General features: G+C 30.7%; 2 protein-coding genes across 2 annotated transcripts; both read left to right on the top strand.

Annotated features, from left to right (window-relative positions):
• The first annotated feature begins 303 nt into the window (after positions 1-303).
• On the top strand, positions 304-7,325 carry CYP90A5 (cytochrome P450 90A5). Its single transcript, NM_001329384.1, has 8 exons — positions 304-865; positions 1,102-1,251; positions 1,330-1,587; positions 5,935-6,021; positions 6,116-6,194; positions 6,562-6,668; positions 6,760-6,890; positions 6,969-7,325. The coding sequence occupies exons 1-8, from the start codon at positions 338-340 to the stop codon at positions 7,090-7,092; spliced, it is 1,464 nt and encodes a 487-aa protein (NP_001316313.1). The 5' UTR covers positions 304-337; the 3' UTR covers positions 7,093-7,325.
• Positions 7,326-15,546: 8,221 nt separating this feature from the next.
• Positions 15,547-20,006, top strand: LOC101254804 (uncharacterized). The gene is made up of 3 exons (XM_004240897.5): positions 15,547-15,679; positions 18,580-18,681; positions 19,456-20,006. Exons 2-3 carry the CDS (start codon positions 18,582-18,584, stop codon positions 19,593-19,595), a joined length of 240 nt encoding a protein of 79 aa, XP_004240945.1. The 5' UTR covers positions 15,547-15,679; positions 18,580-18,581; the 3' UTR covers positions 19,596-20,006.
• The last annotated feature ends 1,315 nt before the right edge of the window (positions 20,007-21,321 follow it).

Raw genomic sequence — 21,321 nt, 5'->3', positions numbered from 1 at the left:
TTGTAATTTTTGACCTATATAATTTTAATTTAAAATAAAAAAAATTAGCTAAAGTGTTTTAACAGTGTCTAACCGCGATTAATCCGAAAACTCCCTTTTTATAAAATGTTGATCTCTTTCTTGTCAATCTATTTATTTTCCATTAATAAAATAAAAAATTACCCTTTCTTGTCAATTGATTGATTTTCCTTTTCTATTAATAATAATAATAAAATAATAAGAAAAAGGGTCAATTTATTCATTTTCATGTTTTCACCGTTGTGACTAACTAGTACATAAGTAGGCATCCATCCTTCCATCCGCAGAGCGTTTTGCATACAAAAAAAAATTAATTAACATGGATACCATCGATCTTTTTCTCTATCTTTTTCTCTCTGTTTTCACCTTTTATCTCCTCCGGTGTATGGCGGCGGCCCATCTTCGCGGGCGTAAAACTCGACTCCCGCCGGGAACCCTTGGCCTCCCGTTTATCGGAGAAACCCTCCAGTTAATTTCTGCGTACAAAACGGAAAATCCTGAACCGTTCATCGATGACCGTGTTTCAAAATACGGCAGCATTTTCACGACCCATGTTTTTGGTGAACCGACGGTTTTCTCTGCTGACCCGGAAACGAACCGGTTTATTTTGCAGAATGAAGGTCGGCTTTTTGAGTCGAGTTATCCCGGTTCGATACAGAATTTACTTGGGAGATACTCTCTGTTGCTTATGAGAGGAAGTCTACACAAACGAATGCATTCATTAACTATGAGTTTTGCTAATTCTTCCATTCTTAAAGATCATCTGTTGGGCGATATAGATCGATTGGTTAGGCTTAATTTGGATTCATGGACCGGCAGGGTTTTCCTCATGGACGAGGCTAAGAAGGTAATCATTTTATTTAATTATTTTTCAATTCGGATTGTTGAGTTTTGATGGATTAGAGAATAACAACTTTAGTGTAGTTGTGGTGGGGTATGATTACTTTTCCAAAATTAATTAATTAATGGAGACATAGTAGTATTATTATGTACGAGTAATTATTATGATGATAACACATGTGAATGTGGTGTTATCATGACTTTTTTTTTATTTTTAAATTTTTGGTTGTGATGTATGTGCAGATAACGTTTAATCTAACAGTGAAGCAGTTGATGAGTTTTGATCCATGTGAGTGGACAGAGAATCTGATGAAAGAGTATATGCTTGTTATTGAAGGTTTCTTCTGCATTCCTTTGCCTATTTTCTCATCCACCTATCGCAAGGCCATTCAAGTATGTATTATAAATCTAATTCAATTAATTAGCTTTTACTTGTTGGTGGTGAATAATCATTTTGTATGTATTTTTCAGGCGAGAACGAAAGTAGCGGAGGCGTTGGGATTGGTAGTGAGAGATCGGAGAAAAGAACGAGACGGAGGAGAACGAAAGAATGATATGTTGGAGGCATTGTTCGAAGGAGACGGAGTTGAAGGAGTAGGATTTTCCGATGAGGAAATTGTTGATTTTATACTGGCGTTGCTTGTTGCTGGCTATGAAACTACCTCCACCATCATGACCCTTGCTGTAAAATTCCTCACGGAGACACCCCGTGCTCTATCACTACTTAAGGTTCGTTCCATTCTAATTAATTATTTCTACTCTTAAGTTTGCCATTTAATCCTCTTTTTAAATCAAATCACACTACTTATGTACTTTATACGTTGCATCTTTAATTTAAGGGGAGAAAAATAATCACTTTATTAGAATTTAATGATTTTAATTAACTATATGATTGTGATATATATATATATATATTTTTTAAAAAGTATATAAGAGAATGTTACGTAGAGAATATTATTATTAATTAAATGGATGATAGAATTTATGTAGTGGACCCTAAAGTTGGTACCCACATGTTTGACCTGTTAGATGAATTATCTACTTATCTAAATTCTCATCCAAGCAAATAATCGAGTATCTCTACTCATTCCTTCCTTGAGCTTAAAAAATTTCCACAAACTCTAATAGAGAATTACTAGTGTCATTACTATTGACAATTTTGATTAATAGAGTCTTTTAAGTCATCGATACAAATACAAATCAAGTTGTATACTCTTTCGGCTCTTGTCCATTTCTCATTGTCTTCATCTCCATTTTGTTAACTCCTTACTTGGATGGATGGATGGATGGCATATGTCCAATTTTTAATGTTAATGATGTAGATTTGATTAACTAAAGTTAGATCTAAACTATGGGTTAGATATTATAAATATTCCCATGATTGATTTGTTCTCAAAAAAATTCATCTTTAAAGTCCTCTACTCCTCCTCATTGATTTACGTACCACAATACTTTATTTTGCTACACTTGAGTACTCGAGGAACAACATTCTGTAACTTTTTTGTTATTTGTAAACTTACTTTTGAATTCTTTTTTCCTCCTTTTTTTCATCATTGCCCAAAAAAAAAAAAGTACCGGAAGGCTGGTGATTATATCAATTGGGCAACTTGTCGCCGCTGACGGATTCATAAAAAAAAAGGAAAATCTTGTGTGTTAATTTTTTTTTTGGATTATGCTAAATAATAAAAAAAAAGGGTAAAAAATTTAAAATGTTCATTATATTTTTTTAATTTTAAAATAAAATTATTTTTATTTAATTAGGAAGTACTCCATTTGTCGGTATTTATTTGTTGACTTTTCCTTTTATAGTTGTCCGTAATAACGTGTTCATTTTGACAGAGAGACCATTTTTTCATATTATATTCTTAATTAATTAATTTAAAAAAGGTAGAAATTTTTGAAAATATTAAATTTTCAATTCGTAAAATAATAAATCAACTATGTTATTAATTATAAATCTTTTTTAATAAATATATTTATTTAAAAATGAATGAGTAATTAGGGATGGAGAATATTAAAGTTAAAAAAATAAAATAAAAATTTAAAAATAAATTTTTTCTGGTGAAAAGAAGTTCTCCATTTTATTTGGGTTTAGTACGTATGTAATTTGGAAAAAAGAAAAATGTATAGGATTCATAAGATGGGGTTTGTGGCCGACAAAGAAGAGAAATTGGCAATTGGTACTGACGAAAAGGGGTGTTGGGTAGCCCCATGTGTCCTCACTCTTTCTTGTATCAACATCACACGTGCATCCAACTTCACATTCAATCCCAATACCCACTCTACCATTATTTTTAGTTATATACTTTCTCATTTCTAATTCTTATTATTTATTATAAAATATACATCTTTTTCTCAAGTAATCTTCTTTCCTGGTTTGGTAGACTCACGTCAACATGCTCAACTATTAAAAATAAATTATCTCATTAAGTCCTATGAAAAGTGTCTTTTTTTTAAAAAAAAATAATAATAAATAATAGTCACAAATATAAGGTTTGTTTAGTGTGTGATATTTTTTCTAAGTGCTTTTGCGAGCTATCATATATGAGTGAAATTTTATACTTTTTGAGAAATGCTCCCAAAACGGAAAGATTCCACAACATGTATGTATAGAGTGTTTTCCACTATTTTATGTTGAATTAGTTTGAAATACTATTTAGACATTTAGATTACTAAATATAGTAGTAGAAAAATTGTTTGACTGTTGAATGTTCATTTTTCTTTGGAGTATCTTGGGGTACTAAGACTTATTTTTAGTGGTTTTTGACTTTTAACCATTTTTTCAAGTTTTGAAAGGATTTTGAGTTTGCAAAAAGTGCTTAAAAACACTTTTTAATGTTTACAAAGTATAAAAAAAAAACAAAAGTTGAGGATTCCTAATATATAACTATTGGCTTTTGATTGTTAACTTTTTAGGGCACTTAGAAAATGTTAAATCCAAATACCCCTAAAATTAAGATAGATGTTTGAATTGACTTTTTAGAAATAGTATATTTTAACTTAAAATTTAAGAGGGTGTTTGATCTGACTTATTTTTAGTTCTTTTTGGGTTTTTACTTCTGGAAGTGTTTTGGGAATAAAAATAAGTTCAAAATTATAAAGTTGGGAATTGCTTAAAAATATCAAAACAATTAGAAAGATGCTCCCTTCATTAATTACTTGTGGATTTTTTCTTTTTTACTTTATCAATTTTGACAAATAAAAGAATGACAATTTTTTTATCTAGAATTTCTTGAAAATATTAATTTTTTAATTTATTCATTTCATAGATAAAATGACAAATTTACTTATCAATAATGATGTTTTTAATAGTCGTCTGAACTCAAAAATAAAATAAATAAGTAATATTAGGGATAGAAGGTGTACCTGTTTTTCTTTTTCTAAACACCATAAAAATCTTTTTTTTTAAAAAAGAACTATTAATTCAAGAACATTTAAACTAAGCCAAATCCAAACATACTACAAGACATGTGACATTTAGTCAAAAATTAGGCAGTGAAAGTAAAGGGTCTACAATATAGTCAAAGAAGAGCAGAAGCATAGGGTCTATGTTTCTGTCGACTAAAAGGAAAAAAATGAACAAACTCCTGCACGCCTATGTTTGTCTTTTTAAAAAAATTGAGCTAAATTTATTTTTTAGTTTTTTATTTTAAATAATATCTTTCTCTATCAAAATAACTACTAATTCAAACTTTTTATTTTATCTTTCATGAGAATTTCTTATTACCAAACTGATATTGTGATATGTTTTAAATTATAAGCTTCAAAACTCTAATATAATTTGGCATATTCTGAAGTTTGTTTTCTTCTTAATTAGGTTTTGTTTGGTAAAATATGTATGTATGAATTGGCATAGAGTAACTCTCCCATTTATTTTTACTTGTCCCATATACGGAAAATAATTTTTTAAATTTGTCGTTCATATTAGTAAATCATGAGAGATTTATTATTTTTTTTCAATATTACTCTTATCATTGAGTTAACGTCCCCTTTGTTTCAATTTGTTTGTTTTAGCTCATTTTAAAATGAATTTTTTTTTGACGACTCGTTAATTTCAACTTTTCATATGATATGTTTTAGAATTAAACGACATTTTTAGTATATTCTATACATTTTTTTGGTTTAAGAGCTCGATATTTAGATATTTTAATTTGTTTAATTTCATGTCAAGTCAAAACAGAAAACAAACTAAAACAAAAGAGTAAATGAACTACACTATTTGTCAAATATAGATTTTCAAAGAAAAAATTTCTTAAAGAAATGAGGAGTAATAAATAAATGGTTGAAAAAGGGGAAGACTTTAGGAAAATGGTGTGGCTGATCTGTGGATTAGAAGTCAGAAAAAAGTAAAAGGGCTAAATTTCTTAGGAGTGTTGAGAGTTGAGACTATGTCTGCTCTGATTTAATGACATTTATAACTTTTCTTTTCCTACTCCTTCATTCCAATGACTTTGCTTTTTCTTGTTCTATACTATACACATACACCCAACTTCATTTTTTTTAATACGTATTTGTGTAATCCATTGACTGGATGAGGAAAGGGCTTTAATAGTGTTCTAATGAGTTTAAGGATTTAGTTGGCAAAGTGATAAGTATGTGGGTTTAATTGACAAACGGAACCAAGTACAGGGATCTCCCAAGTCATTCCAGTAAAGAGTGTGATTGTTTCTTTGTTGCTTTATGTGATTCTAATTTGGTTTGGTAATTTAGCATTCATTAGCTTACTTGTTTGCATTATCCCCTTTTAACAAATGAAGTGCATGTTTTTATCATAATACCTATATTAGTTGGTGTATAGTCTCAAAAATTGATTTGGGAATGAATAATGGTGATTGTCATCTTTTATATGTTAAACAGGGACACAGAGTGAACGAATGGAAGAGTATAATTTATTCAAACAATCTGGTCTTAGTAAATTTGAGTTGACACAGGATCGATCATGAGATTGGATCATATTGTGTTTATACCGGGAAAAAAATCATTTTAATAGAATCATTAGCCAAGATTTATACATATTAAAGAATCATTAGCCAGGAAGTTAAGCAATTATAATTATAACTCAACGTGTTTTGGCAGGAAGAGCACGAGGAGATCAGGTTAAGAAAAGGTGAAGTTAAGTCTTTACAATGGGAAGATTACAAGTCAATGCCCTTCACTCAATGCGTAAGTGCATTACTTCAACAAACTCAAGCTCAGCTTAAACATTATAATCTATTATGCTCTCATGTCATCAGTTTGTCTATGATTTCACCTTCAGGTTGTTAATGAAACTCTGCGAATCGCTAACATAATTAGTGGAGTGTTCAGGAGAGCCATGACTGACATAAATATCAAAGGTAAGTTGTCATTACCTTAATTGTGGTTTAAGGGAAGATTTCTCTACAAATAAAGAATTTTGCCAAAACTCCTTATAAATGTTGCTAAAGGCTTTTGTGATATGAACTCAATTGTTGCTAAAAGGAAAATGTATTGCCACTAAATGTTGTATTCTTCCTCTCTCGATATGTTTATAACATTGACACTTCCAATATTGAATGCAATACTTCGAACTTACATGTGTGAAGTAAAATCCGTATCAGTTAATAGCATGTTCTAATGTCATTAGTTTGGGGTCATCCAGGCATTTGATTAGTTCTATTACTGTCAACAAGATATGATCGATATTTGTCACTAAAAGAGTTTAAATATATGATTTTTTTTCAGGTTATACCATTCCAAAAGGTTGGAAGGTTTTTGCTTCTCTCCGAGCTGTTCATCTAGACCATGAACATTTCAAAGATGCGCGTACATTTGATCCATGGAGGTGGCAGGTGTTTTAATATTTCCATCTCACTCTATTCCATATAAAATCTGAATACAAGTGTTAACTCGCCATTTATCAAAATGTGTGAAAACATACAGAGTAGTGCAGGACCGACAAGCTCACCTAACGTATTCACACCATTTGGTGGTGGACCTCGTCGATGTCCTGGTTACGAGCTTGCTAGAGTGGAACTCTCTGTTTTCCTTCACCACTTGGTGACTCGTTTTAGGTACGCTATGTAGATTTCATTTTCCACATATGCAATACTATGATTAGTGTAGCACACTTATATTGGTGGTGATTGCAGTTGGGTTCCGGCTGAGGCAGATAAGTTAGTTTTCTTCCCAACGACAAGGATGCTGAAGCGATATCCAATTAACGTCCAACATCGAAGCTTGTTTGAGCAGAAAGAAGAAGAGAAGGGTTCGTGAGATTGTAGAATGCAGAGTGGAGGGAGGTGTATGAAAGGTGTTAAATAAGACAATAGTATATAGGTGTTAGCATATACTTAGAAAATTAAATTATTTGTAGTGAATTGAGCAGAGATTAACATTCCTCTGATCTGCAAGGGGAATCAGGAAGATTTTATTCTGAGCAATTGGTTATTATATAATAGTAATGCACAGTTTTTAATGTATGTTAATTAGCATGATTAAAGATTTAATTGCCCTCAAAATATTTATTCTACCTCTTTTTTCACCATAATTTTGCAGGTTATCTTTGTAAGTATGTCAATAGTATCCTTGAGACTTTTCAAAGGATGCCTTTTCAGCTTCAAATACAAACATTGCTTACAATTCATTCCACCATCATGACAAAACAAAGTTCATCTTCTTTTAAAAGTATTTTCATTTGAAATCAACTATTTCCAACAAAATTCAGGGGCAATATTTTATCTAAGCACAATTCATGCATCTCAAGTCAATGATATCAACCTTAAAGATTTGCCTAAGAATTTACATTCATGATCTCAATTGAAATGTAAACACAACATAGAATCCTACTCAGAATAATAAATATCATATCAAGGGATTTTATATCATACGAATTCACTTACTCTCACATAGAAGTTCAAGCATATACACACATTAAATGGTAGGGATTAAAGTATAACTATATAGGGACTTGTAAAGTAAATATTATTTATATATAGGCTATTAAAAAGTAATATAAATAGAGGATCTCTCATTTACAAACTAATCCAACCAAGTGTAAAACATTTCACAACTCAATACAAAGTCATGATTTCAAAAAGAAACTATAATAAGATCAGGGCAGATTTTTATTCAGTTTTACTCAAAAATATAAACACGTTAGTCCGTTAACGTCTATATTTTAATATAAAACACTTTATAAAATATAACTTTTCTTACACTTTATAAGTATACATTTTTCTTTCACTTTATAAAGTGTAACTTTTCAAAATGAAAGAAAAAAAAGCGTTTTACAAAAAAAGGATATTTTGTCAGTTTGACATTAAATTGTGTCTCTTTATGTAGTTTTTACGGTGTTTCTCATGCAATTATATTGATTTAATATATCATCAAAACAATAAAAAAATTATTACATTATATATTTTATTTTTTAAATCTCAAAGTTCCTTTAAACTCTATTTAAGGATGCTCAAACAGAACACCTTCAATGCCTTTAATATCTATTTTCTTCATTTCAATCACAAAAAAAAAAAATTAAACGAAAAGTTAGAGTTTTAATATATTGGGATGGTGAAATTAATATCGTTCATTCTAATTGTCATCTCAAACTGAATGTTAAGTATTCACATAATGTCTGATATGATAAATTTCTTTCGTTAATTTATAAAAGAATGGGTATAAATTGTATTGATTATAATTTTAAAATAGCCTACTACTTTTTATTATAATGACAAGTAAATTTTGTCGAACGGATTATCTATTATGACGAATCGTTGACAGACTCTTGGAGGGTTCCAAACGACTACATATATCAAACCAACTTATAGAGATCTTTGTTAAAGATGAGCTTAAGACTAGTAACCGACATTCTTTTTTGTCGCTTGATGTTCATCCTCAATTAGAAAATTGTAATAGCCATGATAGATTCCCCATAACTCAATACAATGATTTTTCAAACTGACCTATTATCAAAATATTTTCACCGATCAACATGATTTTGATTTGAACGAAACTATTAACAAAAGTAACTAGTAATGCTCAACAATTTTACTTTTGAATATTATTTGTTGATTTTGGCTATTTTATTTGTTAATTTATATGATTTATTATTATTGTTATTATATATTTTATAGCGGTTTACATGAGATGAATATTGCTTCAACTTATGGACTAAATAATTATTTTGGTCAATCCTTACACTTTGAAATGACGGAAAGTGTTAGGACATTCTTAAAATTTCATGTGTTGCCTACTTTTTATGTAGATGCCTATTATTGGTACGTCCAACACTTAATTTTTTGAGTAAGTTTATTATATGAGGTAAATGTTTACACTTTATACATACGGAAAATATCATGCAAGATGAACCTATTGATCCTGTGAATATCAATGATTATGACCTTCCAAATTACGACTCACCTTCAACTAGTGATAGTGATAATTTGTTTAATGCAGAGATATCAAGAGATATTGTTCCATTTGAGGCATCATTTAGTGATGATTTGCGACATCCAATCGATCACCAAAATCAATGTCAATGATTTCATTTCCTTGCAAAGAATATTTTCCACTACCGACTCAATAATTAATAGTCACATCACCCACAATACGCATGCCTGAGTTTCGTTCTCATGAAATCATTATCTTGATATCTCCCGAATGATCAAAATATCTTTGTTGATACACATGATGAATATACATCACAACGTACATGGCGTGAACCATAAGATTTTATAAATGGTGCTATTTATATTGGGAAAAAAGAATGTTGTTCAATTCAAAGAAATAATTACAAAATAAAGAGCAGTTAAGTTTCTACAGTTAAAGAGACCAAGGGAGTACTCTACTATTAAATCGACAAAAAATTATGACGATTTGTTTGCAGGTTTGCAGAACAAGGATGTCGATTTAGGACGACTTCTTTAAAAAATTAACATAATAATATGTGAAAAGGTGGAAGATACACTGAAGAACATACACATGATATGGATACGTTCCGCAAAGGACATTTCAACTTGAATGTTGAGATGATTGCTTCTTTCCTTTGTTCTAATGTAGAAAAAATGCCAAGATACTATATTATCCTTAAATTATTTTACTTTAATATGAAAATATTGATTTCTTTATTTGATAATTACGTTATTTTTAATTTTCAGGTTTCCACCAAAGACTGTTAAAGAATTGTTCTTGAAGAAAATGACATTTCAATGAGCAAAAGAAAGACCCATCTTGAACGCAAAGTGCTTTTAAAAAAGTCAATGATATTTGAGAACCCTTATTGGCCCCAAGCGAACCCTTGACAAATCTGACTTACTTACTCAGCAAAAAGCTTTAAGCATTAAGAAAAGAACTCAAATGCAAGATAACTCAATTGTTTCAAACTTAACTCATTATGTTTTAGAAATAAACATTTAACTTAACCAAAATGACAACTCAAATCTGAACATAAGCCAATAACAAAGTAAACACAAAGAAATTAACTAATTGTCTAAACAACTGAGATGGATGTCGGGACAAGACCCATGACATGGACTAAAATGATAAAGTAATAAAAAGGGGATCCTCCGGAAGCAAGGAGGCTCACTAACAACTTTGGAGCTCAAGTAGAATCAACGATACGCTGGATGCTACTCCTGGTTACCTGTGTCTGCATCATAATAAGATGCAGACCAAATGACATCAGTACATTGAATGTACGAGTATGCGAGGGGAATTCTAAAACAAGACATGAGCTTGAAAAGAACTGAAGAAATGAACTAGGTCTCAACTGAACTGATTTTAATATAAAGCAGTATAAATAAATACATTATAAAGAAAAGTTTTAAAACATGATTTTAAACTCTTTGTATTTGTAAATACAGTGATAAACTGTATGTATGCAACGATACAATATGAACTCTGTTTGTATATGAAAATACAAATAATTCTGATGTATATAAAAATATAAAATACTTTTGTAGGATTTTCTCTAATCGAAAACTATCACTTATGAGCTATCGTGATGATACATTATTTTGCCTCACGCTGCCAGAGTCGTCTTATACCTTTCCTTGAGTATAGAGCCTGAACTACTAAGTGGGTGCACTAGTCTATGCTAAAAAGCGCTAAAGAATCATCTAAAAAGTATGACTCTTTTCTAACCATGGTGACTACATGGTTTATGGGGATGTGAGATGTTTGAACTCTCCTCCGTATCGATACTCAATAATACTGCCAAAATATGATATACTAACTCTTATGTATTTAAAAAAACATACTTCTTTCTGTGGTTTCAGATAATTGTTAAAAAACTTAGTTCAAATACTATTTTGAAAATCTCAGTTTTCTCTCTTGCTTAGTTGTAAAAACATTTACTCTTTAATTGAAAAACTAGCTTAGAGGCTCTTTACTGGAAAAAAAACTAACTCAAAGGCTCTTTTGCAAAATCAAGGTTTCCTTTCTTCTTTAAATGTGAAAACATTTACTTTTTGGAAATACATTATCCTGATATACTCTTTTGAAGAAATGAACTTCAAACTTTACTCTTTACTCAACTCAAAACTCAAGTCTTAAAACAAATTCAAAATATTTGTAAAAGACTCTTGGGAGACTCTACGAATTTCTCTTGACTTGACTCTTCACTTCTCTTAACTTGACTCTTAACTTCTCTTGACTTGACTTTTAACTTCCCTTGAATTGAATTATGGATTCAGGGATTGTGATTTGTGGTAAGAAAGGACTTGTGATATTTAAGAGTGTTTTTAGATAGTTAAACATGAGAAAAGACCAAGAAATCATTGTCTGGTAGCAAGTCCACAAATCGGAGATGCATTTAATTATTTGATAGTGAAATAAATTTTGAGGCAAAAAAGTCCGTGATTGCTCCGCAAAATATTTTTGCAATCCTTCGAACCAGGTACTCAGATTCTTCCGACTTGTTCCTTCTTCATTTTCTAACCCCAATTCACCTAAATTGGATTCTTTTTCTCAAATCCGCTTTAGATTCAAATACCCAATAAATGTACCCAAGAACCTAACTCAAAAAAACTCTAAAATTGACCTTAGACCCAATAAACTTTTCTTCTTTATTTGAAGTCATTTTTGTATTCTTGACTTTCAACGACTTTGATAACTTTTGTTTTGACAAATTTTGAACTTTGGATCTTCTTTGTAACTTGCATGTATTCAGTGCGCTCAAGAAAGTCCAGCCAAAAGAGGAATAGTGTATATCAGCACTTAGAAAGGGTATAGGCTAAAATGTGGTTATGCAAAGAATAGGCTTAAATCTCAAAGTGGGACATACTAAGGATTAATGTCATTTGGTAGGCCTTGAACGGTTCAAACGGGTCAAATGAGGCCTACAATCATTTTTTGAATCAAACATTACTCAAAATTTTGTCTCAATAACATTTAGACCAAGTTCTAGATCAACAATTAAAAAGAATTTAATTTAATGCAAAATTCACCACACAATGCACGTGAAACACTAAATCTCATTTTGTTCTAATCTTGAACGCATACAAGAGAATTTACAAGTGTAATGATAGTATGAATGAGAGGTAGCAAAAGAATCTATGATTTTACAAGAAGTCAATCTTCTCAATTGTGCAAATTATTTTTCATATGTACACTTAAATTGTGTTGGCACCAACCAAGTCAAAAAATGATTTTATATATATATATATATCATAAAATAATAAAAAATAATAAATCTTTTGAATAAAGAATAACGAACCCAATAAGGGCTGCCTACGTATTTTATTGATGAGAATCAGATTTGCGTAGTTTTTTAGATGACATAAATAGTATTTTTTTAACAACAAATGATTTTTTAGAAAGAAAAATAAGTGGAATAAAGAGCCGAAATCAGTGAGTCACATTGAAGGGCGGACCATCCAAATTTAATAAAACTTTTTTTTATAATTAAAGAAAAACTAACAAAAAAAATAAAAAATAAATGAGTTACATTGGAGGGCGGACAACCCAACTTGAAAAAATGTCAAATAATTTTATTTTATTTTTTGAAGGGGAGGAATTGAAATGAAAAATGAATGAGTCACATTGTAGGGAGGACAATCTAAACTTTACAAATGTCAAATAAAAGAATATTTTTAAGGGAATGTTAAATAAATAAAATCAAACTCAGAGTGATGTCTCCCAAATCTGGAGTCTGAGTATAATCTAGGTGAAATTTTTTATGGCATCAAAAGTTTTGCCCTTGTTTCATCTTTAACAACCTCCGTTATTCAATCTTGTAGCAATTGTCTCCTTTGTAAAATTTTTGGAGACCTCCTCAAAAAATTTCGCTCATATTTTCACTTTAAAAGTTTGGAAAGCTTACGGGGAACATGATCGAGCCCTTATGGCGCCTACGCATCCCGTTGAAACAGGAATCAGGTCAAGCGTAGTTCCACCAGATTCTTACTTGAATAAAAATTGGACTTGAATTATAAATATTCTAAACTAGGTTAGCAAGAGTCTTTAAAATAATGCACTATAATACAAAATATTCACGTATAACAAGTATCACATAACATACAAACAATGAATGCATGTTTTATACAAATGTGTTTGTAGTGTTGTGTTTCTCAAAACAATGCGCTAAATACGAGGTTTTGACTTCGCTCTACTCTAGCTGACTAAGAGTAGGCTTTGAAAAGAGACATGTTTAGCCAAGTTGGACAACTACGGGCTGAAGTATAATAAACGACGTTGGATGACCACAAGTCAACTATTCGTTTATCACTTCAAAAAAGAATTCAAAGGTGTTTTTCTGAAGAATAGTCGTGGAAAGCCACGTAACGCCTTTGTTCTAATGCATTCTATTTGTCATTTGACAAAACTTATCTCATGACAATACACAACAAATAATGAGTATAATATGCAAATAATGAACAAGATATACAAGGTATAATGAATAACACAATGAAAGAATAGTCTCCTCAATTTTAAAAAATAAACTCATAATGGTTAGATTCTCTATAACCCTAGTGAAGTCGTTATTCTATTGACATACTTTGAATAGGAACAACGTCGTGGTGACTTAATTAAAAAATAGTTATTAATTTTAAAGAATTAAAAAAGGGTAAAAAGGGAAAAGAAAAAAAGATTAAAGGGAGTCGCCATCAAATTTTCAGGAAAACTAGAAAATCGATTAATAAATTAACTTTTAAGAAAGTCTACGAAACCAAGTGATTCTAGATAATGGTTCAAGTTAATTTTAAAGGAAGGAGTTAGGTGTCCTTCGAAATCCACAAATGTGGTTCCCGACTAAGTTCATATTTTCAAATTCAGGAGGAGACAAAATAATATACAAGTATGATAACACAAGTGATATAGACAAGTAATAAAATAAAACAAACATATAGAAAAACGGCCTAAAATTTGCCTAACATTGATATATACAAGATAATGAATGAGAAATATAATTCGAACTTAATTTGAATAGCTTCAGTGGGAAGCAACTCTGTGTACCTGTAAAGACACTTAGTAAATATGTAAGTAATAGATAAATATGAATAAAAAAAAAACCAAATAATAACTTAAAAATAAAAATATGTCATAGGAACATAAAAAACTTTAAAAATCGACCATAATTTCTTTGTCGATCAATTTTAACTAAAACATGAACACAAAATAATCTCAAAGACATAAACAAGGGGACGACAACTATATCATTAAATCCTAACTAAAACATGTTTTATGCAATTTAAGTTGCAACACCAACATCTATTAAGTAATAATATAAACATTACTTATGTATAACTTCACAAAATAGAGAATTAAACGTTAATCATTTATCCAGCAAAAAAATAATAATAAAGAGTAAGCAAAATAGTAGCTCAAAACTAAAGAAGTATAAAGAAAGTGAATAAAGAAAAATAAATAATATCGAAAACAACAACAACATTTGAATATTATATCGAAATTTTATAATATTTAAAGGTTATTACGGGTGTCGATTCTTTGCTAATATTTCTTTTTTCCTTTTGAGGTTTTCGTTAGGTCATTACTCACTTTGTTTATTTTTTAATATCGATGTTGAATAGCATGTAATGGTAATTTTTATGGATTAACATAGTGTTTAAAATAATATTTAATGAGCAATTGAAGTGATAACAAATAAGGGGGAAAAAGAACGTAACGAATAAATTAGATACGAAATATTATTCTTACAATTTTTTCATTCGAGATATGATTTTAAACATGTGAAGTCCATTTACAATTTCAATATCCCTGATATGACTTTAGTATCTTTTAAGTAGGTGTCCAGACATAAATTTAAAAAAGTAAATAATGTTATTTGTTTTTTTATAATGACGAGGCATATCCAATTTTAAAAAATAATTATTTTTTCTTCTGGTTATTTTTATATTGTTTCACCTTATTTTGATGATTTATTTTATTTTTTGATATTATTTATTGATATATAAAAAAATTGTGAATCTATGGAAAATACTATTTATTTTAATTGAATTTTTAAAATATTAATATATTGTGTGAAGTGCGATTCAGTTCACTAATTTAAATAATATTTAAATTTAATTAGGAGAAAATGAACCAGGTAGATGTCACATAAGGAGATTTAATAAATAAAAGATAAATATAATCCCAAAAAAAATAAATATATAAAAAAAATATAACAAAAGATAAATACGATCCTATCTTTAACAAAAAAAATTAGAAGCAAATGTAACCCTTTTGTGTTTAAATTATAATTACATCAATAGTAAAATCAAATTTCAAAATATGTACATACAAGAAGAATAAAATACATAATATTTTTAATATTCTATATTCTATTTAGGTCCTTCCAAGTGCGCAATTGCCTCTCAGCATTAACATTTTACATCGCCTTCATCGGATCTCGTTGTCTTCCTTTTATGTATGTATCTATCTTCCTTCATCTTTTGCTCACTGGTTTTGGTTCTTCGTTTAATCTTTGCCTATTGGTCGAATTTCTTTTTCTTTTTTTGTGTATGTTTTCATATTTGAAGGAACTGAATTTGGGTTTTTTTTTGTTCTTGGGAGGATTTGTAATTTTAAGTTGGGCCTTAGTGGCGCTCTATCCATGTAATTGATTCTATATTCTAAAAAGTGAGGCTGTTGGAGATGAAAGGAGGAGATAAACTAATGAACATGTGTTATAAACATTTGAAGTTTTCAATGCCCTTAGCTTTAACTTTATTGTTCCACTCTTTGCCTGTTTTATGTTTGTTCAAATTAATATACATACATACATGTCTTTAGACATCAGTCTGTGTGGAGAATTAAAATTTACCTATATACATGGAATCACCGGTATATAAATTAGATTTGTTGGTATGATTTTAAAGTTGTTAATAGAATTGTCTTAATTCACTACTTCTCTTAGATATTGGTACCAGCTGGACGGACAATACTCATGTCCTTACATTTTTTATTGTTCAAAAGACTATACTATTGATTTTATAATTGCCTTACACTTTTAGTAAGTTTAGAAAAGAATGGGAAGTGTTAATTCTTATCATATTTGTGCGTAGTTAAACTGGATGAATTAAGTTCTTTTGTATTGTAAAAATGTAGTTGTGAGCTCGTCATGTTGTTGAATAGTCATGTTAATTTGCAAGTATCATATTATTTCAACATTGACCAGTATTAGGGAATATCAGGTTGTATGTTCCTTATCCTACTAACAATGGCAGCGGACTGATTTACTTCACATGATTCTTATTAAGAAATATCAAATTTTCTCAAATGGGTCTTGTTAGAGTCCAGATGCCAGTGAAATTTCAGCAATTTGTTTCAATCCACAAACACCCCGCCCTGTAATATCTGTTAGCATCCGCCGCAGCCCACATAGAAAGCTCACTCACCAGTCACCTCCCATAGTACCGGACCCGCCATGTTGTCATCACTATAGCAGATGCTGGCTAGCTTGAGATTGCTGCTTAATTGTTGTTGGTCATTATTTTCTTGTGATTATACAGTTGTTCCGAATTTGTACCACTTGCCTAGTAACTTATAGTGCTGTCATATGGACAGGTTTGACTGAATTTTTTGGGGAGTAGAATTTTAGTGGGTCAAAATGGATTGAGCTGATAAATAAGTTGACCCCACCAAAGGTTACGTTGTGCTTAAATGGTTTGGGTTAAAATGGACTAAACCATGGGTCACAACCCATCCCGTCCAATTCTTACCATGTTTTGATTCTTCTTGTTTATTTTCTTCTAAATTTTTAATCACTTAGTAATTTATTTTCTTCATTATGATTTCATATACCATTTCTCTACCTCCTAAGGTAGCGCGGAGGTCTATGAACATTCTATCCTCCCCAAATTCCACTTGTGGCTAGGGATGACACTTGGGGTAGGGTGGGGTGGGGTGGGGCAAGCTTTGAGCCACTAAGATATTGATCCCGCCTGTTCTGCCCCTTTTACTATGTCTTGAAAATTTCCCTTGTCCCGCCCCACCTTATTTTTCCCTGCCACATTTAGTCTGTTTTAATTTTTTTTTTCTCTTTACTTGTCATTTTGTAATATTCAATTTAATTTCTTTAATAGCCTTTGATATCTTTTTAATTGATTCATCTGGATTATTAATTTTGAATAATTGTTGTAATATAATTTATCTGAAATATTTTGCCCGATTAATTCAAACTTGAAGAACATCTAGTATACAAACACCTTAAGGTTCCGAATTAGCATAAACAGTTAGTTTTATGTTAGTATGTAAAAATTTTCATGTCAATTTAACAATTTCTTTCACTCTTTACTATTTGAAGTTTAGTATCTCTTTTTTTTTTTTCTTTTCCACCCAATGTTTGGTAGTTGCTTGGAGCCCGAAAAATCCAGATTCGTGCATTGCAGTGTTCATTTATGAGAGTGGCAGTCCTAGTCGAATTTTTTTTCATATCCATGGCCCAAACAGTTATTAGTAAAGCATTTATTTTTACACACACTTGCATAACATTTAAAAGTAGTAAACAAATTAACTAAGAACAAAATTAGTCATTACTAATGAAACATAATTCAAGTATTTTACTAGGTACAATAATTTTAAAAAGTTGTTCCATTGACAAAGTACAGAATTGTGGAGCATAACTTGTAATTTTTTAAAAATATTTTTTGGCTCTCACTTAGTTATTTTGGGGTATATGTATGGATAGTGGTTTTGAAAATTAACAACTCATAATACTTCATTGTGCCATCGCTGAACTTTCTTAGCTTATGATATTACTAACCTACTTAAGGAATCAGAAATCTGTTCCTTATCTATCCTGCCCTGCCCTAAATCGATCAAAAAATAATCAAAACATGTTTTTCCCCGCCGTGCCCATTTATATCTTCCACTTCTCTGGCCCGATAAGAGTTTGTCCTGCCTTGTTTAGTTGTCCTCCCGACTTGTGGGACTACACTGAGTATTTGTTGACTTCGACTTCATATAACATTTTAAAATAAGTCGTTTTAAAGCAGTTCAAATAAAGTTTCTCATGAGACAATTTGACTTGCATATAAGCCAATGTTTAGATAAACTGAATTAGACGAGTCATGATGGTCTAAGTTAATAAATATGCGGTACGTACATCTCCCAAGCTTCGTAGGGTTGTGCCAGTGATGTTTTCATGGGCTAATTTTTCCACTCCTAGTAATCTGTTTGCCTAACTCAATTTTACTACATGATTACTGATAAAGTTATGTTTCCTGGTTTGTTAATTCATTAAATGAAGCATTGTTTGTTGTTTATATATTATGAATGAATCTACTGTCTTTGAGTAACTGAAACCCTTTCATTGGATGGAATCAGTAATGGCTCTCTCATTAGAAGACTTCCTTGTTCGTGCCCGAGTACTAAAGCTGTACCGACATGCTCTGAGAATCTCAAGGAGAGCACCTCCTCATGCTAAAGGTGAGGCATATACTTGGTTGAGTGAGTCTATTTTCTGTTGTTTAGTTCGTGGTGAATCTACTACTGTACTTTATTAAGTTAAACTAATTGAGATAACAAGGATGTTTGACACATTTTGTTATTTTGTGCTTTCTGCTCTTTGGGTTCTTCCTGTGTGTTAGTTGTTATTGCAATCATATAGTTTGATCAACTCATTTTGCCAATGTGTTAAAAGTTTACACTTTTGGTTGACTGAGCCATTGATCTTGTGTATAAAGTAGAAAAGAGGAAGCCTGCAGTGTCTGCTAAATCTAGCCACTAATAAGTTACTACGGAACTAGAGAGAATTTCATGATGAGAGTCCATCAATGAAACACTGAGATGTAACTATATGTCACTACTTGTGAAATACTACTTGGTAAATGGGCTTCCCGAGAAATTTTTCGTATCCTTTTGTCATTGCAACCCTGGCCTTTGCTGAGCTATATTAAGAACTCAACAGTCAGTTCTTAATATTTCAAAAAAAGAAATGTTAGTACATTATTGCATCTAAAATTTGTATAGGTAACACTTTTGCAGAGATGTTGAAATGAAGAGTGAATCAAAATGTTGTTTCTATCCATATCCGTCATACTTCTCTAATTATCAGCCATAAGAGTATTTTATTTTGTTCTTTATCCCATGAATTTTTTCTGATTCTACTTTCTAATGGTTCTAGGTGTAAGGCTTTTTCTCTTTTCAAATATGTTGTTTATTTAGTGTTCAATGACTTCAATTGGACCTTTCCGTTTGCAGCTGATTTGAGGCAGATTATAAGACAAGAGATGGAGAATAATAGGAATTGCAATGACAAGCAGAGAATTCGGTTCTTGATTAGTGATGGAATTGAAAGAGTGAAACGTTTAGATGAGACGCTTGATATGCAAGGCCATTGATTTAACTGTAATGTGTATATGGTATGCCTTACATCTTGCAACATCAACCCTGTTGTGACCTATCGGATTAATCAGAGACGTGCTGCAAACATAGGTGGTTCATGCGCTTTAGCCATCTCTGCTTGGTTTATACTGTTATCGCCTCAGAAGTTATTGTTTTTTTCCAACTTACCTCCAATTAAGCCAGGATCTTCACTGATTCTCGTGTAAACATGTGATTTTGAAGATCTCCCTTGATCCTCTTGTAAAGATACTGAGATTGTACTGCTCCTAGTCTCCAACAGCTAGTAGAACTAGAAAACAATTCTAAGATATGCAAGTCTCAAGGTTCAGAGCTATTTAAATTTCTTGTCTACATAGTGTTTGTGGAGGATTGTGTTTATTCTCAATAATCAAGCTTATCATGTTTCAGTTTTTGTACTAGTAAGCTACATGGCTAGGACTCTTCAAAACCGTCGAGGGGTGCGTGTTGGATTCGCCAGAACCCAACACAGGTGTGGCACCAACATAGCTAGTAAGGATTTTTGAGCTGCAATTTCTCTAGCAATTAACAAATGCAAATTGGTATACTCAAGTTGGAAAACTCATAGGTGTAGATGTTTTTTGCATTCAGAACTGTGTATTTAATTAGATGCTACATCTGAGGCTCAACTCCCATTTTAAAGCTTTACTGGGTGTGGGATTAGGTGCTTTTTAGGTGTTTGCTTTTATTGTTATTAATGGTAATGTTCAAAATTTTACCCAAATATGTATTTAGCATAAGGATTCCATAAGAAATAACCTAATGCTATATTCCATAAGCTCAAAGTTAAAATGGAGTTTACTTCTATAGTGGGGAGCAAATCCCAGACCTTCCACTTTTCTTAGCTGTTGCAAAACAACTTCATAAATTGGCTGATGACTCAGTCTTAAACATGAAAATCAATTCACTAGAAGGTTTTTATGGGGTTGAGGGATTCACCCACTCCAATTGCTTATACTTCAAACTCAATTTACGACTGATAATTATTCTTGATTTTAATTCTTCATTGATAATCCTCCTTTTTTTTTTTTTTAGATTCAAGTTGATTGATCAGCACTTTTGCTGGATAAATTAAGATTGATATTAGTGAAGTTATTTTGAATACAAAATTTGATCAATAGAAAATCTATCCGGATTTAATTTGTTTTGGATACAACAATAGGAAGTTTTATTTCAAATTCAATTTATTTTGAATACAACAATTGAAAGTTTTATTTTATATTCAATTTGTTTTTGATACAACAATTGAAAGATAGAAAGGACATGAATTTTTATGTAGGAAGTTTCAAATACGCTGTTGCCTAGACTATGATTTAGATAATGTGATACAAATTGTATATTAAACATAATACACTTTAGAACACAATTAAGTTTCGATATACATTTTTACTTTGAATGTAGTTTATTTGCATCGTGAATGATTAAATGGTCTTGAATTTGAAAGTTGCATAGAATACAATTTAAATGACGTGATACAAATTATATATTTAACATAATACACTTTAAAATACAATTAAGTTACGAAATATAGTTTTATTTTGAATCTAATTTGTTTGAGATGCAAGCATCGAATGATACAAAAAATTACAAAAACATTTTTAGAAAGGGTGACTATATTTGAATATAGAATCGAGGAATACAAAAAATAAACCAAATCGTAAAAATCCATTAAAATTGCAAAAGAGAGAAGAGGTAGAACAAGTC

Source organism: Solanum lycopersicum, chromosome 6 (genome assembly GCF_036512215.1).
Source record: "Solanum lycopersicum chromosome 6, SLM_r2.1".
NCBI classification, from domain to species: Eukaryota; Viridiplantae; Streptophyta; class Magnoliopsida; order Solanales; family Solanaceae; genus Solanum; species Solanum lycopersicum.
The sequence above is the reverse complement of the archived record's forward strand: the minus strand, read 5'-3'. Positions and strand labels throughout refer to the sequence as shown.

Bases quoted from the DNA above. Each gene is read 5' to 3' on its own strand.
- LOC101254804 (XM_004240897.5), top strand. From the start codon at position 18,582: ATGGCTCTCTCATTAGAAGACTTCCTTGTTCGTGCCCGAGTACTAAAG. The intron at 18,682-19,455 runs GTGAGGCATATA...TTCCGTTTGCAG, and splicing joins AGCACCTCCTCATGCTAAAG to CTGATTTGAGGCAGATTATA.
- CYP90A5 (NM_001329384.1), top strand. From the start codon at position 338: ATGGATACCATCGATCTTTTTCTCTATCTTTTTCTCTCTGTTTTCACC. The intron at 1,588-5,934 runs GTTCGTTCCATT...GTGTTTTGGCAG, and splicing joins GTGCTCTATCACTACTTAAG to GAAGAGCACGAGGAGATCAG. The intron at 6,195-6,561 runs GTAAGTTGTCAT...ATTTTTTTTCAG, and splicing joins GACTGACATAAATATCAAAG to GTTATACCATTCCAAAAGGT.